The sequence below is a fragment of the Phalacrocorax carbo genome, chromosome 5 (genome assembly GCF_963921805.1).
Source record: "Phalacrocorax carbo chromosome 5, bPhaCar2.1, whole genome shotgun sequence".
NCBI classification, from domain to species: Eukaryota; Metazoa; Chordata; class Aves; order Suliformes; family Phalacrocoracidae; genus Phalacrocorax; species Phalacrocorax carbo.
The window spans coordinates 46,487,504-46,515,195 of record NC_087517.1 but is presented as its reverse complement, the minus strand read 5'-3'; the positions used below and the strand labels follow the sequence as shown (position 1 = coordinate 46,515,195).

The following is a 27,692-nucleotide window of genomic DNA, read 5'->3' as shown; positions in this document are numbered from 1 at the left end:
GGTTGCTCAAAATGATTGATTAGTTTAGGTAAAAATAAGCAGATTGTTTCAGCTATCTACGGCTGAAATGTAGACTGCCCAATTTTTTGATGTTTCTGTTACAAGATGTTTCAGATTGTTTGGGCTGGAATCCTAAGTGGAAGTGGCTACCAGTTACTGTTGGGGTTTGCAGTCCATTCACTAGGGCAGAAGACCCTTTGGTGTGAGAGACCCACATACAAGTCTTCTGCTGCAAAGACAGATGCCCAGGTACTTCAGTCACCAGGCTGTTGTGCTATCCTGTCTCCATTTCGTTTTGTTGTAGAAATGGTGGGATGGCTTCAAAAGAGAAGCCTGAAAGATGTATGTAGCACATCTGAAGGTTTAGTGATTGCGACCCTCTAACGGGAAGGGTAATGGGGGCAGATAAAAGTACATGTTCTGGCTCACATACGTGAGGCTTGAACTTGGGGTTCCATCATACATGACGACAACCAGTACTGGGGCTACTCTGCCCTGTGTAATAGGGCCCTCTAACTGTCTCAGCTAAAGCTGCTCTACTTCATTTCCCATAATTCCTGAGGTCACAGTAAGTGTGACTCCACAGCCAGCTGCTTAGTGCAGCCCATGCAGTACCACCTCTTTCTGCGGCCCCAGGAACAGCCTCTGCTCCCTCGGTAACCGAGCCATTTTGTCTGATTCCTTTGGCTTTTGCAGAAAATGCCCCCCAAGGGAAATTATTTGTTTTCCACTTAATAAAACATTTCACTTAATCTAAAGGCACATGTTTTCAATTTGCCAGATATTCCAAAATATGTCGGTCTCAGGGGGACCCACAACAACACTTCCTTTTTTCTTTTTTATCCTGTTCCATGACAGAACAAAATGAATTAGTGCCTCAGCCCACCTCTTATGCTAAAGGCAAGGCAAAGCAAGTATTGCAGTGCTGTCTCCCCTTCTCAGCACAGAGAGCTGTGCAAAACATGCTCAGGCTGAGGAAAGCATTGTGTCTGGGGGGAGTGATACAGGGGCACCCACTGACCCCAAGGGCTAGCTGGTGTTTGAGAGGGTGAGTCACACCTGCCTGTTGACTTCCCAGTGAAAAACAGTCATCCTGCAGAAGAAGAGTTGAGCAGTTCATAGGTTCAGGGCTGTCCTCAGGCAAAGGGGTGAATTTTGCAATATCATCTGTCCTTCAGGCACCTTCTTCTTTACATGCCGACAGCTAAACCACTCAGTTCACATGCCTGGGGGTCGCTGAGGTGCTGCTTCTTGCAAGTTATCTGTCTTGCTTGAACAGTATCGCGGATCACAGTTCCAGCTGTCATGACAGTGACCTTTCTCCAGGCACCAGAGAAAGTGTCCAAGGAAGGATGAAGGACATGGTGATACTGTGTTCTCAGTTACTTTCCTCCCTCTGCAGCTGCTTCCCCTGGCTCTTTTGTTTCCCAGCAACTCAGCCTGCAGGTGTGATGTGTGTGTGTTATGGGGATGCCTTCACCTCCACTTCCAATGTCAAATCTGTGCTTTTACTCATCAGTCCTTTCTCCCCTCATCTGTTATTTGGCCCATGATAATGCTCCTATCCTCCTCACGAAGGCTAGATGGGGGGAAGGAACAAGCTGTCTTCTGTCAACGCAGGAACACAAAGCTGCAGCCACAATTGCAGCTACCAAGCACATAAAAGCTGTAATTTCTTTGCCAGTGCACAGTCCCCATCCAGAGACAAAGCTCTGCAAAGCCCTGCTGGCAACTGCCCCAGCCAGAGACATCTGCATGGCATAGCCCTACAGGGGTGTAGAGCAGAGGGGATGATACATCTCTACCCTGCAATTAAGGCTCTCATTTTGTAATTTTTATTCCCTTCTTGTGGATCCAGCAAAGTGATTTACTTCTTCCCATCTCCTACCCCCAATGCAGTGCTTTATGGTGCTTGGATGCTTCCTCCCTGCTCTGCAGAGCGGCTGCCACCATGTCCCCCTGTCCCCAGCTGCTCTAGCAGGGCTGGGTGACCTGCCTGCCTGCTTGCCTTCAGATGAATGATGTACTTCTTGCTTTCCCAACCACTGCTGTGAGGCACTGATCGGCACAGGACCTTGCTGCTGGGAAACCTGTGTGTGCAACCCTGCTCTGAGGCATAATCCAAAGGCTTAAGTATGTTTGTTTGCTTCATGGGTTTGGAAGGGCTGCCCAGGCCTCTCCCCACTTCTTGTTTATTTTTTTTTTTTTTAATGAATCCTCTCTTTCAATGTCTGTGATTTAAAATACCCCGCTGCAGGTCCCACACTATAATCATTTGCCTGCCCAGCTCTTCTTTTCCACCTAAGACGGTGCTGCCAGAGCACTCTGAAGTGCCAAACTCCAAGCAGATGGACTGAACTGCTCAGCTGTTTGGATACACACAGAGGCTGCTTTCAGGAGGTTACTGATCTGGTGTGATTCAAAGATTTCACAGAGACCAAAATCTGGACAGACCGTGGGAAGAAGTCAGAACTGCTGCACCTCACTGTCCCATTACACAGATGTGCATTGCAGGTTTTCTCTCCTCTCATCTGAGAGACGGTATTGTACATCCTGCATCCTTCCTCCTAGTGCGCTCACATACAGAGATAATCTCCAGGCAGAGCTGTATTTCTCAGCACCCTAAACTAGGAATCACCAGGCAGAATGAGTCACTAGTGCAATTTTTCAGTTTAATCTAAACTTTTAGAGCCTGATTTCATTGTTGTTGCTTACATTGAGTGGTTTCTTCCTGTATGCTGAAATCAGCAGTATTACTTGTGTCACTTGGATGGAAAGGTTTTTAAAAACATAGGTTGTTTTAGGTCAGGATTCAGTTAGGGGAGTGAAGTACAGGAAGAAGTGCTGGACAGGTAAACAGAGCTGGTGTTGAAAGATGCCTTCACAAAACCTTTCCTCTGCCATGTGTACTTTTATGTTACTTAAGCACTTGAGCAGTTTAGTAACTTCTGTTAGCTCCAGGCTGGAGCAGATGGGCTGGCATGGAGTGGGGTGGAGGGGTGGGGTACAGTGGGCAACTCAGAAATGCCATGTCTCTCGTGAAAACATGCAGTGTTTTGGAGAGCAGGGAGCTGGATGCAGTGCTGTTCTTTACATTTTCTTTACCAATAAATCCTCACTCAAGAAATGGAGTAACTTTCCTAGACCACCAGAGCTGAGGACTCCAGAAAAAGCATTTAGGTCTTTGAAATTATCTAAGGACCTGACGCCCTTCCCTCGCATGCCGTGAAACAGATCTCTGCTATTTCCCAGAGTCACAGATTATTCCTTTTCCCTCCTGTCCCTTCTTCTACTAAAAGAAACCCAGTCCTGCTGCATGATTTCTTAGTATCTTGGCCAGTCTAACTTGAAAAATACTCTTGTACTGAAGCTTTCAGACCTACCGTATTACATGATTTTTCTTTAGTCACGTTCTTTTTTTTTTACTTTCTAGCTAAGTCCTTTTCGCATGCATAAAAAAATCTTCTGGTTACTTTTGCCATATTTGCAGACTTACTAGCATATCTGTTTTGTCTCCCAACCAAATGGCAGAGACATCTCAGTTCTGACAGTCTAGCTCAGTCCCCTCTCTCCTGTTTGTTTCTCTTCTCTGATTTTTCCACTTTGACAATGTCTTACTGGTAACGTGCTACCCATAACTGAGCAAGAGTATCCCAGAGGGCATCACCCACAGATCTTAACCAGGATTGTCCCTTCTCTCCTTCAGGACATGAGGTATTTCCTCAGATTCTGTCAAAAAAATCTTTTGCAGAACAGCATCCTTTCCCCCACTATCACCAGTTTGACTTTTTCAGGATTAGCTGAGGAAGGCTTTGACTCTGCCATATCTAGGGCAAGAGACCCCCGGGGACAGCAAATTGGGTCCTGGACCCCTGCTGCACTTGTGCCAGAGTACTGGCAAGTCAGGTTGGCTACTGTGCTCCCCAGTGAGCTCTGTCCTACTTCCTTTCCTTCCTTTATGCTTTTTTCTCTGTTCCTTTTCTCATGGCAAAAGCAGTTCAGCCCTTTGTTTTGAGTCAGTAACTTTTTTTTTTTTAAATTCTGTTCGATCTTCCCACGCTGCAGAGATTTTTTTTTTTTTCCAGGCTGGCTATGATACCACTCTGTATGAAGAACTTTCTTCTCCTGTAACCCATGAAAGTATGGGTGAAAACTATAGCAGATATTCAAATAACTTGAGAAAGCATATAATAATTAAAAAAACTATCAATTTTTTACCAGAGGCTTCAACGTTCTAATTTTCAAAGCAATTAGATAATAGAGTAGGTCAAGAATATGCCTGCCCCTCTTCTCATTTTCCGCTTTCCTTATGTCCTATTTCTATAGCTTTTACTCCTCATAATAGCTAACCCTTTGGGAGTAAGAATGAATCCCTTGAAACTAGTGTATTTGGAAGGCCTGGAGTAGCTTTTCCCTTTGCAAGCACTAGCTTTATGTAACTGCATAATCTGTGTGAATATTCTCTCTGGCAGCCTATGTAACCCATAGGACCTCTCAGACTGTTGTTTGCAGTAGAAATTGTTGAGTTTAAAGCCTGTGTTTCAGATCAAGCGAGTCCTGGTTGTTAAGCTGAGGCACGTGGGTGATGAGTAAGAATTGCCCTTGCACATCATCCCAGCTACTTACAAGCACTGATTGGTATTTTCTGTGAGGCAGTAGCAATGCATAGGTGAAATCCAGAGTGGAGGAGAAGGGAAGGAAAGCAGAAGTTGAACAGAGGACAGGCTGGGTCATGAAGAACCGGCTAGAAAAGGGAAAACCTTTCCTACCTGGTTTTGCACAAAGCAAACAAGGGATGAATTGGAGGTGAGGATGGCCAGCTGAGGTCCTTTTCCCAGGTCTACATGTGGTGCCTGGGGCTTTGGCAGATCCCCCAGGGAAAGCTGCTATCACTGCTTCCTCTTTGGTTCTCTGTACACTCACAGCTGGAAATGTCTCATGGACTACTCAGGCTCCATCTGCTCTCTGTTTATACTGATACACTCCACAGGGCCATACATGCAATGCACCCATCAAAACACAGTCTCTGCAGAGCAAACGTCCCTTGCAACTCCGCATGCTGTGCTACCCAGGATGGGCATAAAGCTGCTGCCTTCTGCAAGAACCTCCGCTGGCTCAGATCTCCCCTGAAATATGCAGAAAGTTCAGGTCAGGGGTTTGTTGTTGCCGCAGGTTTGAAAAACATTTCTTCTTAGTGTCTGGTGTCTTTGGGGTTCTGACATTTTCTGTCTGACACCACCTTCTACAATATTTACTAGGCTATAGAAAGCTAGAAGTCTTAGAGGAAAGATTGCCCTCACAGAACAAGCGCCCCAGGCCAGGCAGGTCCCAGAGATGGGGCTGAGCTTGCCAAGTTCAAACCCTCATCCAGGGTTTTGTCTGGCTTTGTTATCTCTCTGACGCAGTTGTATCTGAAAGGGGACTTTGGGCAGGTCCTCCTTGCTCGTTCTTATCAAGATCAAGACTCTCAGGTGCCTGGCTGAACTGTGACCTGAAACTCTAGGTCAGAGCCTGCCTTCCGACTCAGCCCACCCATGGAAACAGGAGTGAAATTCCCAACACCTGGCTGCCTGAGCTGCCTGGCTATTTACTGAGTTCTCCCACACAAGGTCCTCTGAGAAAAAAACCCAGCTCTGGATCTCTCTGCTCCACATTTTTTCCTCTCAAAACAGTCAGACTTGATCAAAGCATAACCCAGTTTGACAAAGCATTTGTGAACTTGAGCAGACCTGGCCTTCACTGCAGTTTGTAACAAAACCCCAAACCAGTGGCGCCTCGACTGATTCCAGGCTGGGCTTTGCTCAGCTGCTGGGTTCAAAGCAGCCCAAGCCAGTTGGGTTTAATTACTGCAGACGCCATATTCTGTACAGCGGGATGCAAAGTGGAAAACAGATTTTCACCCCCCTTGTACTCTCAACAGACAAACACGAGAGGGGTTCAGTGTCTCTGAAGGGTAGAGGGTTTGGATGGGAGTCACAAGGAATTTGCAGGGGGAATTCTGATGGAGCTGGGTTTGCACAGGAGCCAAGCACATTCCTGGTGCAATGCTGTTGACGTCAGCGCCTCATGCCTTGTTCAGTGTTGGATCCTCATTTGTATTTTCTTCTAAGCTCCTATGGGCTGGCATCTGGTTTGTGCTTTTGTTACTGCAGCTGTTTGCTGGTCTGGCTGCTTCAATAATTCCCCTGGTCCCTGGAAAACCCACCCACAAGACCAACTCTAGAGCTCTGTGATTGCTCTGTTAAACACATGCTTCCTAGATTGGCTCCCTCTCCCCAGACTAATTAATCTGACTAATTATCCCCTTCCTTGGTGCTAGTTTGTAATGAATGCAGAAATTTGGTCATTACAATTTGTTCTATTCTTGAAAATTCCGAAGTCATTGAATAATGATGAATAGAAAAAGCCTTTTGTTAACTCAAATTCAGCAGTGAATAGTGGCAGCCCCTCTGATGGATCTGGCATGTGAGGCTGTCTCTCCCAAAAATGTGAGGCTGCAGCATTAGAAATTTGGCTGCTTCAGGGAAGTCGGGCGGGAAGCTGCCCTGTTGTCCAGTGCTCCAGCGGGTACAGCTCACAGGCACTTTCCTGAACAAAATACTGGTGTATTCCTGGGAGATTTTCCAGTGGGAAAGATGAAGGAAAACCACTGGGACCTAAAAAGGAAAAATGGATTTCCCTCAGTGGAAGTGTTTTAGAAAAGGAAATGTCTACCAGCACCTTCTCAGTGCAGTGTCAGTCTAGCAGGACTCAAGCACAGTAATGGCCACGCTGGCTTAGACCAAACGCCCATCACTGTGCCCAGCCTTTGTTGCTTCAGAGGACAGCATAAAATGCTATCAAAATGGACACTGGGTTAATAACCATGTTTAACTATGGAGAGTGCTTCTGCTGTTTGCATAAATCTCTGCTGGATTTTTCGCATTCCTGCAAGCACTTTGTCTCAAGCAAGTTCTAAAGACAAGGGCTGTCTTATAAATTCCTGTGGAGCCATCTGTGTAACTGTGCTCTGCACTTCGTGACTCAAAATACTTTGTCTCAGCTCTACCTGTTTCACTAGTGAATGGCAAGCTTTGTGGGTGGGTGGGACAGTTTTACGCTTGGCGCTTCTTTAACTGGGTGCTCTCTGGGTCTTGCATTTTAAAGTGAGGTCATTAGGTATGCCTAAATCATCTCTTCCACAGTTATGCCTATGTCTGCCCTCTCATATCCCTGCTCACTTGCTTTCCTTCTCTTCTAAAAGAACCAGTTCTTTGGATCCCTCTGTGTTTTTATATGGATACTTTTTTAATCTTCCTAGTGCCTCCTTTGTAATTTTTAATTTTATTTTAGCTGTTTCTTTTAAAAAAGAAAACTGAACACAGTTATTTCAGAGGATGGACTACTATAATTCCTATAATTCCATTATATTTTCAGCATTATCTTTGTCATCTTGTCAGTATGCCTTAAGATTGATTGTTCTTGACCACTGCTGAAACTTGAGTAATATTTTTACTGAATCATTTGTAAGTGGTTTAATTTTGTTTTTAAAACCACCAGTAAAGGCACTTTGCCTAGTCTCCCATTGCCTGGTTCTCTCTGCAAGTTAGGACCTTCTGAGACTCTTACAGTTGCCTTTTCTTGATGTCAGGGGTTAACAACGCGAACCCTAGTTCAGATACTTCTATGCCAAAAATGACTCTTATGTCAGATTTCCACCTGCTGCATTTTTGCTAAAAAGAGTATTTTGTATTTGTCTGGATGAGCATTCCTATCCCGGTATCACCTAATCATGGGGAAACTGAAAAAAATTAGCCGCACCTATTTATGCATGTCTGAGAGCAACTCATAGACGTTCTTGTTTTCTAGGAGGAATATGGCTACAGTGATGTTTTGGTTTCATGGAAAGTAAGTTAAAGCTGTAATTCCCTGAAAGAACATAACACATTGATGCAAAACCCATGAAAATATTGTTATCTTAGGACACCCCTGGAATGAAAGCAAATCCTTTTGCTTCTGCCATCTCCTTGACTCTTTCTTGAGGCCATAGCAATCAAGTTCTCACCTGGTGCTGTTTAGTGGCAGATCTTAATCATGTTCTTAGGGAGCAGTTCTGTCCCACCCAGAAACCACCACCACAGCTGCCATCTCATCGACCACATCAGAAAGGAAAGTGAATTTTGAAAGAGATGGAGTTAATTCCCTTCCGATCTGTAGATGAAAGTTGCATACTTTTCCACTTGCCTTAAATATGCTGGTTTAAGAGAGATAATTTTATTATTAAAGGAACTTTATTAGCCCTGGGTCTTCTCTTGGTAGGTCTCTGTTAGGTTTCTTCGCCAATATTGTGTGAGATGGAAAGTGACTTTTGCTCAAAATATTTGCTGTGGTTAACTGTAGAGAGGATCTGTGAATACAGAATCAGCCAATGGTGAGGAAAAAAGACCAGTGAGACATGGTCATGTAGAAATGAAGAGAATTCCTATGAATGGAAGATTTCCCATAAAAGGCTGCACACTGATACCTGCTTATTTCCATTTGTCTCCCTAGCAGGTTTGAGATTGTGATGAAATGTACAGCTTCTTCACATTCTTTTCTCTGTATCATATTCTCTTCTTCTTCTTCTTCTGCCCCCTTTCCCCCATCTCCAGTATTTGTGTTTGAGTTAGAAGCTGGACACAGCAGGAGAGAGATTTCGGTTCCTTCCTCCTCTTCCCCTCTGATCTTTCATCTCTTGTTTATGTCTGTAAATGTTTTGTTTTATTTAATATACTTTTACAGAAAAATGCTGGGCCCAGCTCCAGGCAGTCTCATTTCTCTCTTCCATATTGAGACATTCCAGACCTGAACAGCGTGATCTTGCACAGCTAAATATTTAAGAGAAAACAATGAAACTGTGTCACCAAAAAGCTTTGAATATCCCTCAGAATGCAATGCGATTATTTAGTATGTGAAGAAAAACACGTATCACACCTTTTCTACAAAAAGTCTTGGAGCAGACTGGGAAAGGCCTATACTTCAACTATCAACTATTGTGATCAGCACAGCATCTCACTTGAGTCTCATATCAAAGGTAAGGTACCACCATACTCAACTCACTTCTAACCCCAGACCACTGAAAGATCACACTGTGGTGGTGACTTCTCAATTCAGTAGGGTCCCACACCCCTCCTTGCACAGATCAACTTCTGTCACTGAAGATCAGCGTCTTTGTGTTTCTTCATCTCATTCCTCTTGTAGTCTTTCAGTACTTTCTGTGAACATGGAGAGAAATTACAGCAAAGCACACTTCACTTGGAGCACAGGCACTGTACTGCTTGTCTTTGTTGAGATGAACATCACCTACTGCTATGAGTTCTGAATCTGGCACCAGTGACTTTGCAAAGGTTTCAGAGATTTCTAAACCTCTCTTAGAAGTTGATGCAGAAGTTCACCAGAGGTTACCACAACTTGTAGGAGTGATGATCTTCAGCAGAGGAGTAAAGCAGACAGCTATGACTGTCTGCCTTACTTATACTGTTGCAGTTAATTTTGACAGAGGTTGTGAACCAGAGCACAAAGTCTTTAAAAAGTACCAGAGGTTTAGAGTAGCTTCTGGACATTAGCACTTGTATGAATCAAGCTCCAAGCCTTCGGATTGGATATGTCCATGAAAGCAGCTCTTTCTCCTTCATTGCCACATACCCCGGACATGATGACATCAGAGGAAACTGAAAGCATATGGGATTCTGGAGAAAGAGGTCCAATTTGTCCTCAGTGATGCTGGAGTAACTCCACATGGAGGCTCCTTCATGTCTAGATGAGCAAGACAAGACAAAGACTGGCTGTCTGTATATGCACTTCCTGCCTGGTAGCGGCTAGAGCAAACCACATCTTCCAGTTGCCTCCTGCCCATCGGAAAGGTTTTTAACACTTCTCCACTCAAGTAAGGACAACACTGTATTTAATCAGTTGCCTGTCAGCCGGCACAAGGCCTTGAAGTGGTTTGGGAGAGGGAGGACAAACACTGCACACCTGCTTCCAGCCTCTGCCCCAGACATGCTCTGCAACATCAAGCACTCCATTTCTGTTTGTTTCTGGGTTACAGGTGAGCATTAAAACAGGTCTAATAGTTACACAGACACACAATATCTTTGCACCAGCCTAGGCCCAACATTTTACTTGTTAGCTCATCAGTCTTATGGGAAACATCTGAAGCCTGGTCATATGTGAATAAATATTCCCAGTGGATGAGAGGGAGGGAGAGCCAAGCTGGCAGCTTGACTGAATGTAAATGGGAGAGAAAGTGAACCAGCTCTGCAATGCCAAGGACTGGATTTCTCTATCAACTTTGTGATTGTTTTTGTTTTTCTTAGTGCCCCAGCTCTATGGAAATCAGTGTTTATTTATTCATATTTAAATAATGTATTCCTAGCTCCTGTGTTTGTAGCATGAAGCTAGAAGTGGATTGAGTCTGAACTCACTAACGCCCTGAAAAAACACCAAATTTATTATTTCTTAAAAGTTGGAGCTTTAAGACAAGTCTCCTGGAAAAGGGGAAGTCAGGATGGCTGTTATTGATAATAAAATCTTTGGTGGAGAGTAAATGCTGGTTTTAATTTCTGGTTTTATTAATTGGAATGGGGAATACACAGACCTCAGGGAATTACATATTTTTGTATATATTAATATAAACATTTTTCTTGTAACTGAGCAGCAGATGGAGAAAAATCTATGAAAGCCATAAATAAAACTCATTTTCTTCCTCCCTTCTTGCAAATTGTTCTTTACATAACTAAGATTGGGTTTGGACCAGAGGCCAGACCTTGACCACTTAATCAGTGGATCACCTGTGCCTTTTCCCCAGCATTGCTTTGGAGCATCTGGTGCGTTCTCCATGTGGGACAGGCACGTGGCTTGTACCTGGGTTTGGAAGGGAGACAGTAATGATCTCTCTTCCCCCAATGGTTTGGAGCACAAGAGAGTGCCTGGTGAGACACCACAGCTAAGAACTGACTCCTGCTTTGGTGCTGGAGGTCTTCCATGCCAGTGTCTTCTGCTCCTGGAGACATGTAAGTGATAGATGATGCTGCCTCCTTGGTACTGAACAACCACTGCCATTTAGCAAAGCCCCTGCCTCAAAGGTTGGTAATGCAGATAAGATCTGGAGTGGTTTAAAACTAGCTACTACTACTAAAGCAGACTAATATTAGCTTAGACTCTGGTGCTTTCTGAAGGAGGTATCTTTCTGTCTGCAAAGAGGTCTGAAGTATGCTAACAGGGAGAGCTGGTTTGGAAATCTGTGCGCTCTCTCTGAATGTAACTATACTCTTGACTTCTCTCTTTTTCTGTATTTGAATTTTGTGAAGCTTAAGGACTTTCATGGAGATAGAGTGAATGAAATCCCATCATCAGACTGAAGCAGCCTGGGAACAGGCAGAACACACTTCCACGTATGCTGCCTCTGCTTGCCAAAATATTTCTTGCTTCCAATTGGAAAGAGGCAGGTTTCTTTGTGGGACAAACAGCCTGCTTCAGTCAAGATCTCCAGGCCAGCAACAGACTTAAAGTTTTTCCTGTGAGGTATTCATCATTTCTAAATAACTGGTTTGAAATGTAACTCATTTCCTTCATAAAAGTTACTGTAATTTTGCTCACTTCTGAAACAAAGCCGTTTCAGTCAAACTGAAAAATGGGAAAGCATAGAGAAGAAAGATGGCAATGATGCATACATTTCAAAGGGAAGGTTTATGTGTGTCTTCCTTGATTTGCCCTGTCCAGCTGCAATGGATTCAAAACTGCATAGGAGAAGGGGTGAAGGGACATGAACTAAATCTAGCCAGTAAAATAACTTTTTAATAGCAGACTCAAATTTTGATTCAATTAAAGCAAAGTCTCGTAAGGGTGGGGAAGATACTCCTGGACTGAACAGTGGGACAATAACAGGACAGACTGAAAGGCTGAAAAATTGGGAATGTGATGTGAAGGCTCTTGTTTGTAAGTCTCTGATACTACTGCAAGTGAGATCATGCTTCCTCTCTCCCCCAGGCCTTGATTTACAAAGGATGGAGGCTGCTGCTACTGTCTTGGTTATAGACACCTGACTCAAGTTCAAGCCAAGCAGCTCGCATCTTTAATACTGGTGATCTCCATTTCCTTTCCTGTGTCAGCTACGGTGGTGATGGTCCTGGACACATTCCAGTAGTCTGGACAGGAGGTTTGGATGGAACTGGCCTCTGCTCAGTTTCTGCTGCACAACTCCCACGGCACAAAAGCAGTTCTCTTTCTGAAGTCTGGCCAGATGCTTTCCAGACTTAGAGACTGAAAGTATTTCTTTCATCCGTTGCAGTCACCCACCAGTTTCAACCTATGCAACAATGGTGGGGTGGCATGGGGAAAGCACCCTTTGTCAACTGAACATAACATGCCCCTTCTGGCTGAATTCAGGGCATGAGTACCCTGACTCAGTTCACTGGCACTACATTTACCTGCTATTTTTAAAAATTACTAACAAATCTAAAGCAGAATCTTTTGCTCCCACCATGTATCCTATTTGGAAAATGATGTCAACACATCAGCAGCAGAGACTGGCTTTCAGCAGGTTTGAGAGACCCTGCAAAGGGTGCTGGGCCTCAGTTTGCCAGAGATTTATCAGCTTTGGAAAGAGGGGTGTCAAGTATTCCTTCAGGCTCTGGGATGGGAATTTGCTGTGACCGTCTCAGGTTAGGGGGTGATCTCTGCAGAAACCCTCTAGTCTTTGCAAATCTGAAACTAGGGGTTGGAAAACATAGTTAGCCCTAGCATTCTTCCAGGAAATGACATCTGATTGTTATTGACACCTGGACCAGTAAGTAGCTGAACAGCCTGTCACTTGAAGATCTACAAGTATTTTCTTAAATGTTTTTAGAACCTTTTGTGAAGTTCCCTAAAATAAATCATTGTTTAACAGCTCAGTAAACATCATACTGTTAAAAAGACTGAACACAGTACAGTTTGAACCAAGACTGGGTTCTCAAAGAAAAGGCTTGCTAAAAATGACAAAACTCTGTTCTTTTCCTTAAATGTAATAAAACTCCTGACAGCCTCTAAGGAATCAGATTTTCAGAAATTTCTAGCAGGCTGTGACTTCTGAATGCTCTCTTCCACCCCAGAAGGTTCACACCTGATGACTGATAACCAGTGCACATGCTGCTCTTTGAATACTGCAAGGAAGGCACATGACCCTAGCCAAGGGCACAAGGACATGGCCTTTGATGGGAAAACCTTGTGAGGGGGTGTGTGATTCTTACACATGCTTTTCTGGGAGCTCCTTGATGCAATCTGAGTCTAATGAACACACCTGACAAAGTAAACAAACACAAAAGAGAGCACTTCCTCAGCCTTTTTGTCAGAGTTATAACTGCAGCTGTGTCCAGCATTAAGAGGCAAAAATCTGACTGACTGTTTGCCAGCAAAGTCTACAGGTAAGAGCAAAATATTAGTATTTTACTCCAGCTGTGTTTTGTTTCAGCTGTAAGGTATGGGGAAATATTTTTGTTTGCTTTAGACACGGGTATAGTTCATTTCTGGGCTATCCTAGTTCTGGATAAATGATGCTGCTGTCATTGTGAGGCACTGAACTCAGAGAAGACAGCTAGTATCTCTTGTTGGTACCTCTACACACATGTTCTCTTGGATCTGTGACAAGTCACTGAATTGTTCTGTGCCTCTCCTTCTTAGATGTAAAGTGGGAGCAAGCTGTATGACTGTGTTGTAAGGTTATAGTCATAACTACATGTGAGGCATTTGCCTATTCTATAGTAGAAAAAAGATTGGGATGATCAACAGCTATAATTTGTAAGAGTAAGTTTTTTCCCACTGCTAACTTTTTTTGAACTGGGCCAGTGTAGTGGGATGACTGTTAGTCAACTCCCCACTATTTGGCTGGCAGGGAAAGATATGCTGGATATTGGGATGGATGACCTGTGTGTTAGATCAAACCAGCTGAGGACCAGCAGATCTAATTAGCTTTGTGGCAGCCTCCTGGATGGGTCTGCACCACTGTAATGCAGGGAGTGAGAAGAAACAGTGGGATCTGGCAGAAATAATGAGGTCAGATCCAGCATTGCACCGATGTGGTTGCTCTGCTTTGAGGACTGGGTTGGCTCAGGACCAGTGTTGGAGGGAATGAACTGCTGGCAGATTGGAGCTGGCTTTGTGTAGCACTGCTCAGCACACAGGGCAATCCTAGGATTGCTCAGGCACACTTGATGAAGTCCAGCATTGAGGGAACTGGCTGAGACAGCTGCAGAATTGTTAGGAAGTATTTGAGATATCATAGGAAATAGATAAGATCCCAAAATGTAGGAAAAGGGTGCATGTAATGATGGCATTTGAAGAAAGAAGAGAAAGAGGTGAAAAGAACTGGGTAGTAGTCACCCCAGATCCGATTCCTGGAAAAAGTAGAACGAATGAGCTGTGTGTAAGCATATAGAAGATAACAAGGCAATAAGTCACAGGCACGCAGGCCTATCAAGAAGAAATCCTATCAGAGCAGTCTGCCCTCTTTTTCTGACAGAGTAACTAACCAGGGAAGAAAAAGGAGGTGTCCTATATTCCAAGTTGGCTGAGGTGTTCCGTACTCCACATGATACTCACAAGCCAGCTATGAACATACATCCTAGGTGAAAGTCCATGGGTACACAGCCCCATGGAAAAGCCTATTCACTGAACAGCCCTTGCAGCTTTGCATCAAATGGGGAGGGAGCAATGAAGCGGCTGCAGGGTCTCTGCCCGGTCAGTTGGTCTTGTCATTAATGGTTTTGTAGGCGCAACAGAGATAATGCGTATCAAACATCATGGCAGTGTCATGCTGGGGGGCACACAAGCACATGGGAGAACAGGGTCGGAATTCAAAGGGGTCTTCAAGTGCTAGAGGACCAAATGGAGAAATATTCGATATTGACAGGTACAAAATAGGAATGAATAATCCACTGCTCGAATACAAGGTAGGTAATGGCTTGCAGGACAGCAGGTAGGGAAGGTTTTAGCAGTTTTAAGGGATCGCAAAATGAATGTGTTTCAAATGCTTTGCTGCTGTTAAGAGACCAACATTATCCTAGGACAAACAGACACAAGTATAGTCTCTGAAAGAGTCTCCTTTTTCTGCTTAGCACTGGTGGGGTTTTGGCTTAAGTGTTATGCCTAATTGTGGCTGTCAGGTTTCCTAAAAGCTGTAGATTAGTTTAAGAGAGTTGAGAGGAGAAAACCAAAAATAATCAGAAGTCTAGAGAAGATATTCTCTACATCTTTTGAGTTTGTTGAGAAGAGAAGGGTGTACGTTTACCTTTCAGCTTGCTGTGAAAGAAGACAGTTTTCTGAATCAGTGGTAGATAGGACAAAAATTCCTCCTTAAAACTTGTATTGTAGCAGGGGAGACAGGCATTAGGAAGCCCTTCTCATGCCAAATGTAGTGAAGCTTAGGGAGGCTGGGAGTCTTTTATGGGAGATTTCAAAAACTTTGCATCTTCCAGGAATTACGTCATGGTAGTGCTACCACAGGTCGAGATGGAAATTTCAGAAGATGAACACAGATAGTATAGCTGTGAAAACCAGACAAACCTTTGAGCAAGTAAGTTCCTCTTCCAGTCTCAAGCTATTGGTAATCTTCCTGTGGGACAAACCAGACAGTGTCCCTGCCAGTCTGTGCCAGACAAGTGGCAGGGGCAGGAGAAATTGCTCAATAAGAAAAGAAGAAAAGAGGTGCTTGGCAGCCCTTTTAGAAACAAAGGTAGCAGCAGCACCTGCATACTCTTGTTGACTGTTTCTGCCTTATTTTATTCTCTAAATACTAACAGCAGGTTGGACAACTCTCGGGACAAGAGGATTCTCTTCCTGGCTTTAATTTAAGTGTCTGGGGGCCACTGGCTTTAAAGGTATTTCAGGTTCTGGGTCTGTGTGGGAAGTTGGAATGATTTCCAGTCTTGGGAGAACTGACTTCCATCCCAACCGCTTCCATGTTTCTTTCCTTGACAATTTTTTTTTCTCTGTACGCTACTCTGAAGGGAAGATAGACTCTTAGCAGCATTGACAAATACCAGCTTAAAAGTATCAGATCCCTGTGCTATTCTAACTTCTGGTTATGTCTCCTTTCCAAACAGCAACCAATTAAATGTGGTTGTTTGAATTTCAATGTCAGAATAAATTTCTGCTAGCCTCACTTGAAGATTTACTTCAGGCAGTTCAGAAAGCTCCCTGTCATTCACTCCCTTGCACAGCCAGACAGCAATGATTTCCCCAGCCTGTTCTTGGGAAGTTTGGATTGAAACAATATTTAAAAATTGGAATTTCTTTTCTGGGCCACATCAAGTTCAGATAAACACATTGTAGCTGGATGAGGCATCAAAGAGTAGTACAGCTCAGGCAGCTGGTGTTGCGGAGTTCAGCAAGACCGATGTTGTCCCACAGAGTCTTAGGCTGTTTCCTGAGTGTTCTGGTAGTTACACAAGGACAATCAATGTTCCTGGGAGCAATTACTGACTTTTTAAGGGCAACATTACTGAAGCTCTTGCACAAGATGGGGAGAATGAGGGAGGAACAGAAAGGTCTCCAGCTCTCATGAACTGACTGTGAAGGAAAGTTTTTTTTGTTTGTTTAGGTTTGTTTTTTTTTTTAAGACTATTTATGAGCAGTTACTAAGGAAGGATAGACAGCACTACAGTATGTGAGGGGAATATTCCCTTTTGAGGATTACACTTGGTCCAGGAAAGCAGAAGCTGGGCACAGCTGAGCTGGATGGGTACACTGATGCTGCCTTTGTAGCTCTGAGTTCAAGGCAAGCAGTAGCACAAGTTTTGTGGCCTCAGACCACTAAATGTAGTTATTGCGGGTGTTATTATACAAGCGGTGTAAACTGTTATAAATGAAAATACAAAAGAATTCTCACCTGTGGTTTTATCTAGAAATTTAATCCCAACTGTTTTCTGTATCAGACCAAACATGGAGGTTTCTGTGTCTATCCTTAGCATCAGATAAGGGCCAGTTAGCCTGCTCTTTTCCTTGCCTTTGGCTTTTCTAAGACAAATGGTGACAGATCCTGAATACGCTTTTCTTAAAACCAGAGGAATAAAAAAAAATTAAGGCAACTGAAGGGCACAGTCCAGCCAGCCACGGAGAGGGAAATACCTGGTTTTATTGTGTCATTACTTGCAGAGTTTTATCTCTTGTATTTACCTCAGTGATGCAATTTTCGTGTTAGCTTGCCCTGATTTTGTAAAGCAATATAGCAATACACATGTCCCTGCAGGTTGTTGCTGTGTTCCTGAGCATATTAGCTACTGCTTTAATACGTCTTTCAGGAAAAAGGATAATACCATCAAAACGCATAACTTTGTGATAAAAACAGTAACCTTATCTCAGCTTGATAAGATTTTTGTGATCTGCAGATGTGAGTCTGGAGGCCACAAAAAGGGCTGAGGGGTTCTTGGCCCCGCCTCTGAGAGTTCTGAAATGACCCACATTTTTTTCTGGCAGCAGAGAGGGAGAAAACTTTTGCATGTCTCCTTGCAAAGAACTTGCAGTACAGACCAGAGCCAGCCCAAGAAGCAGCAATGGCCAAAAAGAAAAAAACCAGACAAATAAAAATGCATGACTGGCTAATATAAACAGCATGTCAAGAGGGAAGCAATTTTGAGTGCTCATTTTCCAGCTACCTCTTCTTTTCCTCTACTCTAGAGGTACTAGCCAGTACCTCTTCTTTTCCTCTACTCTCCTCAATGTGTTTTTTCCCTGCAGCCCTCTTCCAGTATCAGTGACCATGAAGAAGCTGCAAACAGAGGTCACTTCATCAGCTGCCACACCATGTGTCCTTCACGGTGAAGCCTCTCAGGGTTTCTTTCTCTAGGGCAATGCAAAAATCTCTTGTGTTTAGAAAGGGAAGGCTTCAACCAGCCCTGCAAGGAAATTAAATGTACGTGCGAATCTGCAAGTGATGAGTGTCTTTGCTTGCCTTGGCCATGAGATGCCTGGCAAGCTTTAGCGGAGCGATGCACAGGATGTAAAACACTGCAAGAACTTTCTCTACATGTAGTATGACAATTGTCAGTGTTATATGGAAAGGTAAATTTATTGGTCCTAATAGACACACTGGGTTAGATTTCTTGCCTGGGGCATCAGCCACTGTTACTTCACCCTGAAGAAGAAAAAACAGACCCTGTCGCTCCCTAGTTACCTGTGGTGTGGTCATCAGTTTAGCAGAAGTGCAATACACTCCTGCCCTGAAATTTGTCACCGTTTCATCTGTAGTGTAGACACTTATTCAGTCATGACTTACTGAAATTGCATTATGGCAGCTGAGCCTCCAGTAATTTAGATATCTTTGAAGAAGAGAATTGGTTTCTCTTCATTTTAGTCCTGTCCAGGCCTGAAATTGCAGAAGTAGGCTTGGCCATAGGAATCTGGATCCATTCCCTTCCTTGAATCTCTCTAACATGAATTTAGACACTCACATTCACTTTATCTCTGTTATTAGTCATAGGGTTAGCCAGTACTTAAAACACCCCCAACCCGATTACCACTTCATGCTCCAGGGAATAGTTGCATGGGATGAGTAAGCAGGCCCGGCTCTTAGCAAAGTAATTTGCACAGAAAGTAGGAAAAACACAGTTTCTCGGTTTGTGTGGATGTTATAGTGACTGTGAGGGTGGAAAACACTCAGCACTTCCAACAGCTCCCTCTGTCCACAACGGGAGACACCTGCCCAGAGTTTCACAGAAAACACAACTTGCTGTTTAATCAGTTACAAAATTGACACTTGGGAAAAAAAAATCAGTCCCAGAAAATCTGCGTGCTTAATAACCAAACTCTTCTTTTCTTCTGCAGTTTTCCTTGTCTAGCTCTGCTTTACAAAAGGTTTTTGAAGACTGTCCTACTGCCCTCTGTGGGCTTTACTGTAAATTACCTTAAATAACCCTTCGGGCATGAGTGGGGAGCATAAGTCCCTCAAACTTTTGCTTCTCTTCTCTCATGTCTGTGTGCTGAAGCTGCTTATTAAAATGATGTCTTAATTTAACAAGGCCAATGGTACCCCTGCTGTGCCTGCCAATGCAATAGGAAGCCAAAGAGAAGGCACCCATGATGGCTGTTGGGGCTTGCTTGCTCTGAAAGCCAGTGAGATATAAACTTATCTCCAAATAAACAGATAGAGATGGAAGAATTAGTAATGAGTTAGGAATGAAGATCCTGGTACATAAGAGATCCTACCTTAATTTTGGTTCAGGTGCTTCATTTCAGTTATCATTTTGTGGTTTTCAGGGACTGGGCTGAGGGTTTTTGCAGGAGGATTGACTGGATAATCAATATTACTAATAAGATTTATACATCAAAAACTTTTTAGAAGCAGAAACGGTGTTTTCCAGCGCTTCTCTACAATGGAGTTTTTAAAGAATGTAAAAATAAATGCTGCTTGATGGCTTCAGCTGCTCAGTGCCCCTTGGCAATCTGGGGAATGAGATGCAGAACAGACCTGGGGGTGGTTTTCTGCACCATCTCTGGCCAGGCATCAGCTTAGATCCAGAAAACCTGACAGAATTAAGAGAGTTTCAATTTGTTGTGGCTTGTCCAATAACATGGCAAAATCTCATATTTATTTACACTATCTACCAAACTAGGGAGATGTAAGAATGTTTTTGTCTCAATGGTCTATTTGTACTTTAATTTCTAAGTTGCAATTATTGCCAAGAATTGTTACCAGTGTCATCTCTTTAGGAATTAGACCTGAGCCTGCTCAACTCATCTGACTCTAAGTCAGTATGGAAACAAGCATCAGATGGTTGTGGCTTCGGTCACGGTGCTGCTGGGCTTTAAGTAAAGCACTGCCAGCAGCTGCGATGCATCCCAGGGAAATAGCCTTCCTCTGATCTACAGCATTGTAAGAGTCAAACCAGCATCCTTTTCTATGTCAGAGGATGTGGAACAGAGTTGTGTTTTAGTCAACTGCAGCAGAAACTTCCTTTTATACCAAACCATGCAGAGCCATGTACTTGAACTTGTGGAAAACAGGCCTGCTGGGCAACTGACCCTCTGGTTAAATCTCCTGCTGAGGCATTCCTGGCCTGCCAAGGTCCCCCTGCTTGCATGAGCTCCTTCCCACCCATGAGCTTCCACAAAAACCTGAAGCAGGTTACAGACCCAGTGTGGTGTGCGCCAGCTAGAGGAAGGTAGCCAGGGCTGGAGCACCCTCTGCAGGGACGTTCCACCCATAACTCTGCCATCCACCGAGCTGCCTGCCCAGGGAGGAGGCCTGCCAGAAACACCTCCATCCCACCATGTCTCCTCCCACAGAGCCGAGAAAGCCATGAGCCAAAAAGCCAGAGAGGTTTTGCTTTGCAAAGCTTCAGCTCAGGATGCGCCAGCAGTAGGAACTGCTAAATGTCCCCTTTGCCGGGAGAGGATGCGAATTACTTTCTTTGGGAGAGGAGTAGAGAGCAGAACAATGGTGGAGATGCTAACCCAAACTGCCTCTCATTATTAGCCATCCTCTTTGCAGCACAAAGGCCTCTCTAATTTTAAGGCTTTTTAAAATATTTTTTTTTAAACTGCTGTAGTTACAACAAAAGCATTTATTGTTACCATCTGACATTTAACTGGGTTGCAAGGCCTCCATTGGCTTCTGTGAAAGTTTTCCCTACCAAAACCACCATGATGGTTGTCATGCTTCCCAGATGAAGGCCTGATATTCAATAGGCCCCTTCCACTCCGCTAGCAAATGTGCTGTAAATAGAAACTTCAGCTTCCAGGGCTCTCATTTCAGTGCCGTCTGCAACCACACCATTGAGCTAGACTCCAAATTTAATAAAAATTTATTTTGAATGTCATTGCTTATGGGAACTGGCAGGACAGCCCAGTCCCCTACTCCCTCTGTAACTGTGACACTCAGCTGTCATCTGCTGAGATGAAACCAAGGTGTGAAATTCTCTGAGCATTTGGCTGGCATTCCTGAGCTTGCTGCATGAAAAGGAAAGCTAAAGAGGGTTTTTTGTCAAATGAGTGTTAAAAGAATTAGCCAGATGTCTTAGGTACGTCAAGTTAGGTGGCATCTACGCTTCTGTCTCTAAAATAGGTGTACAAACCAGTTCAGAAAATAAAGTCTTTCTTTTTGGTTTTGTGGTTCTTGGTGGCTGGCACTGTGCACATTTCAACACCATCGCTTCTTGCACTTTGGCAACACAGCCCCTGGTAGTTTTCTCTTTCTATCTGAATTGGAACAGCAGCTTGAAGAACTGGCATCTCAAAATCTCTCAGCAATATAACAGCACATGATACGTTTGTTCTCAATGCTATGCATGCCTGACAAATGATTGTGAGGGAAGCTCTTAAATTAATTTTAAAAAATCAAGTTTCCCTTTCAAGTAGCATAAAAAGGTGGAAACAACTGAACCATGAACAGCAGTTTGGGATTAATTATTACTATTTTATATCACGAATCTAGGCTTCATCCCTTTTAATGCTTGCATTTTGAAATAGTGGCTCTTTCTGAAGCCAGGGTATATGTTGAGTTACTTTTGAGAATGTTCTACTGTGGCCTGGCTAAGTTATAGACCTCAGGTATAACAGGCTGCAGCCAGGCTCTCAGGCTTCTTTGAAAAGCTTTTTAAAAAGACTATTCCATGCTGCCTTTAATCTATTTATATTTACTATTGAACTTCTACCATCGATGGCTCTATTAATTGTTGCCCTGATCTTTGCATACTCCAGTATGCAGTCAATGTAAATGTCCTTACATAATTAAGACCGTATTTGTAGAACACAGTGCTGATCCCATGAAAAACTCTAGGAAAATAAAACCATGTCTGTCTTATGGGGGTGTGGAAGTACAAACTCTATTTATGCAGGCCACTGGAAAAAATCCAAACTACTATCTGACGATAAGTTATTAGGAAAGGTAGTATAATTTTTAAAGCCAAATCTTGTCTCTTCCCCACCCCATACAGACAGTATTCAAAGTATTTCACAAAATATAATGAAGATCAAGATTATTTTTTTTCCCATTTCACAGACTGAGAAATGGAATCAGAGTGGCCATGAATGATTTCTTAAAATCCAGGAGGAAGTTAATACGAATAGGATAAAAGCCCCACGGTGCTGCGATGAAACTCTTTTGATTGAAAAGGAAAATTGTGAAACTAATGTGTCCTTCACAACCTGTCCACTAGCTGTGAGAACTGTGATACAGGATATGGATGCACTGTGTTTCATTCTGTTTTTCTCATAAATTACTGGTTTTATGTTCATACTTACTGCCTTAGGGCTCAGTCCTTATCCTGCCGGGCTCAGGATTGAAACTGAAATTTCCAAACTGATGGACCATGGTACAACATGCTTCGCCCTGCAGTGTGGCTTGAGGCCATCATCATAGCTGATGCGGCAGGACAGCTCTGCAAAGACTCGAGTTCTGCAGTTATAGATCTCTGTAGGGGAATTTGACCTGGTGGCATAGAGGGCAAGGAAGAAATCCTGCTCTCTGCAGTCCTCCACCCTGTTCAGGGATGTAACAGAAGACCGGGGGTACTTGGAAGGATTTGAACTGTGCAACCAGCTGGTGGGGGGTGGTAAAGAGCGAACTGATGTGACGTCTGGTCCCTCCGTACCTGCTGCTTGCTCAGCGTTCTGGCTGCGGAAGGCACGGTGCCAAACGGGGCGCCCAAGCCCTTCGCTGCTGCCGGGGAGCACAGGCAGTGCTATGTCCCCCAGCCCTGCCCGAGTGGCCCGGGGGCTGCCGGGGACAGCCGCCAACATCCCAAGGCCCACCAGAGACACCCCCCGCCCCCCCCCTCCGCCCGTTAAAGCGGGCCCGGGGAAGCAGCTCTGCGGGGGTATTGCTTTCTTCACCGGCGGCTGCTGGGCCGGGGAGGGGCCCTGGTCCTACCGAGGGATCCCGACTCGCTCTGGGCCGGTGATGGCGGAGGGGGGGAAGCCGGGGGAAGCCAAGCCGTGCCAGGCGGCGACGGGCAGGCCTGGCACGACCCCGAGAGCTCGGCCAGCACCTGGCACGGACTAAATTTATCCCGGAATAAGGCTGCACGCATGTGCGTCACCCCGGATGTGAACATGCCGGCCCGGCTCCCCGCTAGCTCGCTCCGCCCGGCTCTAGCGGATGGGCTAAACCGAGCTGTGCCGAGCCGGACCGTGCAGCCCTTTAGGGGCTGGGGGGAGGCAGGGCCGCCCGGGCCGAGGTGCCAGAGCCCCCTCTCGGCGGGGGCCCGGCCCCCCGGACCGGGCCAGGCCGGGCTTAGCGGCGGGCGGGAGCCCCGGCGCAGCCCCCTCCTCGGCGCCCCTTCCCGCCGCTTGGCCCGGCCCTGGGCCCGGTGGCCGCCCCCGGCACACCGGCACCCCCCGGGAGACCCCGGGAACGATGGATTTTCGGGGGAAGAAGTACGAGCGCGGCAGTAACTGGTCGGACCCCGAGGTCGTGGAGCTGCTGCAGCTCTGGGCCGACGAGTCGGTGCAGATGGAGCTGGAGAGCTGCTTGCGCAACCAGCACGTCTTCAACCGCATCGCCGAGGTGCTGCGGGAGAAGGGCATCCACCGGACGGGCGACCAGTGCCGGGAGAAGATCAAGAAGATGAAGCTGGAATACCGGAGGATCAAGGATAACAGCAAGGCCCCGCGAGGCGGCCGGACATGGAAGTTCTACGAGGTGATGGACCGAGTGTTGACCAGCCGGCCGGCACTGGCCTACGGCTCCCTGAGCGGCAGCATGATGGCTCAGCAGGTGCTGCAGGGCAGCATGGTGGAGAGCTATCACCACCAGTTTGCCTCCTCGGCCCTGCCCTTTGGACACTCCCAGCACCCTGAACTGATGGAAATCAAATGTGAGGAGGTGAATTCTGATGAACACTGCTTGACCCCAGAGCCCCCACCATCCATGTCTTACCAGCAGGGTTCCCCTGAAGAACATGAGATGGAGAGAGCCTTCTTGGAGAGGGCCCAGAACGACTCTCCCATCTCCAGGGTGGAGATTCCCATTGAAACCAGTGTTTCACCTTCAGGTAGGGATAGCCTTTTACATTCCAGCATAAGGTTTCTGCCCGGTTTCCCAGACAGACAGATTTTTTTTTTTCTGGTGCAGAGATAGACACCTGGTTTTTGCACTGACGTTTGGATCCTTATTTTTCCACGTCCCAAAAAGCTTTAAAGTAGAAGGCTGGTATCGGCATTCATAGTCTTCTGGCCATTCCCGAAACGTATCTTGCAGCAGGTAAATAAAATCTAAAATTACTGTGCTAGGCTAAATGTTGTGTATGAGATCCAAAGGGCTGGCATGCCTGCCGTAAGCCAGGCTAGGTATCTGTGCTAGATTTCTGCATATAATGCTGACAGTACTTACCTTACTAAAAAAAAAAAAAATTGCATGCTTTTTGGTAGCATTTGAACATCACCAGGGCTGTCTGTGGTCCTCATGCTGAATTGTATCAGGAGACCCCCTTCCACCATGGCTACACCGTAAACCTGCAGGTGAAACTTTCCTTGCGTTCTTTTAAAGTATATTCCGGATCTAATCTTTTAGGACACTCCACAATGAAGGATACTTGAGAGTAATCATTGCCTGCCTTTCTAAGCTATTCATTAGGACTTGGAAAGAAGATATTTTTGAAAGTCAGTGGCAGGAAGAGCATATCTGTTTACAGGAGATGAGACTGCTGCACTGAAAGTGCAGTTGGCCGTTGCTTGGCTGCCAGGAAGGGTACAGTCTGGAAATCCTGCAGATTTCAAACCAGTCTAGGACAGGCTGATGGAAGAGCACAGCATGGTGGGGAAGAAGAGAGACGATAGCTGGTGTGAGATTAATGTCTGAGATCAGGAAGAAATGCTAAGTCCTCTTCGCTGTGGTGGTTGCATAGTTAGTCCAGTGGAGGGAGCGGACAATTGTTCAGGTTGATTTGGAGGCCGAGTATAGGGCTGGGGCTGGCGGCATGAGGGGATGCCCAACATGTGAAGTTAAAAACAAACTTCTGAAAAACTCACAAACTTCAAGACATACCTGGTAGGTTTTACTTTGGTTTTCCTGCAAGACCTATAGTAGATCAAAGGGTGTTTGCTAGGAGGGGCAGGGGAAGGCAGCAAAGCATGTCCATGCCACTTGCTGCATGTTTAAATTTTCTTCCTTGCTTTTACATATTCACAGGTTTCAGTGAGCCCAACATGGCAAACTCATCACGGATCCAGAACGTGGTTCCCCGGCCTGGCTTCTCCACCTTGCATCGGCTAAGAAAAAAGCGGAAAGGCCAGCGTGTGAAGGACCCGCTCGATGATCTCTTGCTGAAGACCCTGACGTCTCAGCGGGCCATGGAAGAGCGCTTCTTGCAGATGGAAGAACGTCGATTTCAGCGAGATTTGGATGTGGAGGAGCGCCGGATGCAGCTGGAGCAGCGCCGGTTTGAACTGGAGCGGGAGCATGAGTTTCGCATGTTCAATGTCTTTGCTCAGATGCTCAGCATCCTAAAGCAGAGCCATAGTGGCTCCTCCTCCTCCCTTGCAATGCCCCGGGGCTTGGACTTCAGCCAGGCACTGTCCGAAATTACGGGAATGGGAGGAGGAGGGGGCGACTTGCAAGAGATGAGGCCTCGGCCGCTGAGCGAGAGGAGGGTTGACATGCACGGCTTCTGTAGCTCCAGTGACTTCCAGAGAAGCCCCTACCTCTCTGCTCGTGGCAACATTGCTAACATTTTTCGTGGCTCCACTGAGGAAGGGTACAAAGCTTATCATGCTGACAAATATGATGAAGACAAGAACCCCAATGTGAGTGAGAACCTCAAAGTGTTTTCCTGGCTTTCTTGCTAGGAAAAAAACTTTCTTAGAGGTTTGCTGACAGATATACTAAAAGCATGGGGTTTGTTGTTTTTTTTTTTAAATCTCACTAATGCATTGCGGGTCAAGCTGTTTGTTTGAGGAAGAGGAATAAAAAGTAGCTTTGAAGATCATCTGTGTATCAAAGATAAATGCCATGTTCAGCTCAGGTTTGCATGCTCCAATTTCCCTACAGGGGAAATAATAGCAGTAGTAGGCCTTGAAAGATATAAGTCTGCAGGAACAGAGAGAGCTCCTCTTCCTCCTTTCACCTCATCACGTCTGTTGCCCACTGAAGACCATCTCTGATTATCTGATTATATCTGATTATTGCAGGTGTTGGGTGCAGCAGATGCAACAACTAAGTAGTAGACTTTTTTTTTTAATTACTTTTAATTAACAAAGCACTTTTTCTGTTTACCCTTGGCTGGCCAATTTTAGGTAGCTCATCATAGCCCCCTTGTGGCACAAAGGCTGAGTGTTAATACTTCATGGCAAATCATTACTGAGTAACAAGTATAGTAAATATAAATAATAATTTATATGCGGATTACTTTTAAATAGATCCTGCATTCAAACAGTGAAATACTTGAAACTTAAAAGATGTTTTATTACTAGCCCTGACTGTAGTGAAAAGTGGTGAAAACTAGATTTTTAAGGTAGAAAAACACAGTAAAGTTCTTTATACAAGCTGCATTATGAGGCACAAACCGCCTTTTCTCCCCACTGTTGTCTATGTAGGAGGTAGCTTTTTAGAAAAATGACTAAAACTGGACTTGTACTTTAGTAACATCATAAACATAGGGTTGCTTAGATTTCATTTTGCATTTTAAAAAATTTATTTACCCAACCTCTTCCAATAGTGAAAGTGTGCTAGTAGATTTGAACTCTGCACAAGCAGGACCAAATCCTAAACCTGGAACTGTATAGTTGTCTCTCCAGGAGGGAAAATTTAGTGTTTAAACCACTTCTCATGACTACACGTTTCTGTGGATTCTGAGCAAATCAGTGGAGTGGAATGGTAATGAGTGATAAACAATTTTAGATGAAGAAATGTGTCCAAAACCTTGTCTAAAATTGCGGCTGAAGGGTAAACCTCAGTTTTCTCAGAACTGTTTTAGGGTTTCTTTTGTAGTTAGATATATACTGGTGAGTGAATCAAGATTAAGTTAAACATATTCTGTAAATAAGTATAACCCATTAGTACACGTTCATTTAGACAGTTTATTGACTCAGAAGCTGAGTGCCTGGGACATACATGTAAACACACACACACAGATATGTGTCTCGAGTTATATATAGTGAAGATTATGTGAACTCTGTTTTGTCTTTTCCTTGGTAAGCTTTTTGGAGGCAATTCAGTGAAGTGATATCTAAGGTGATGTATACCCATGTTTTTTGTGTCTGTAAACAATTTTTTTTCTTTTTCTAGGGTATAATAAACTTTGGCACCAGTGAGAATAAGCTCTGCTTTGACCTGATGTCTAAGCGGGTAAGTCCTATCCCAAAAAGAAATACTGAATTTGCTATTTAGTTCCTCCACAGTGGAGGAACTACAGTTGTTGCTGTTGCTCAGGTTCCTCTGGTAAAGTTTTTCATTGTGAATTTTTTATTTGTTGGAAGTCACTTTTGAATCCAGCTATTTGTACATTTATTTATGTTATTTTTCCAGGAGGAGAGGAACAAGGGTGTTTTTATGTTCCTCTTCATGATGGGTTTTCCTTTGGGGATGCACTTGGCTCAGAAAACTAAATGAAAATAAGATGCATTTTATTTTCTCTTGCTGACAGTAGTTGATTTAATACAGAGGTTTTGAGATTAGTTTTGAACTCTAATTTCAAGGATCTTCATATCTGTCCATTATAAAGTCACATGATTTGGACACCCGGTTCTGAACTTAGCCAAAATGT

The 27,692-nt window shown here is 44.6% G+C and overlaps 1 protein-coding gene across 8 annotated transcripts in view; it reads left to right on the top strand.

Moving 5' to 3' along the window:
* Positions 1 to 27,692, top strand: part of LOC104049499 (alpha-ketoglutarate-dependent dioxygenase alkB homolog 3) — a 121,635-nt gene that overhangs the window by 81,822 nt on the left and 12,121 nt on the right. For 5 of the 8 annotated variants that reach the window (XM_064452305.1, XM_064452304.1, XM_064452301.1 and 2 more), the window contains 2 exons: positions 25,121 to 25,734; positions 27,215 to 27,274. In XM_064452305.1, the coding sequence (XP_064308375.1) occupies positions 25,121 to 25,734; positions 27,215 to 27,274 (674 nt within the window). Of the gene's footprint in view, positions 1 to 22,891; positions 23,985 to 24,094; positions 24,194 to 25,120; positions 25,735 to 27,214; positions 27,275 to 27,692 lie in introns of those variants that run through there. The other 3 variants (XM_064452303.1, XM_064452302.1, XM_064452306.1) reach the window with 3 other exon arrangements.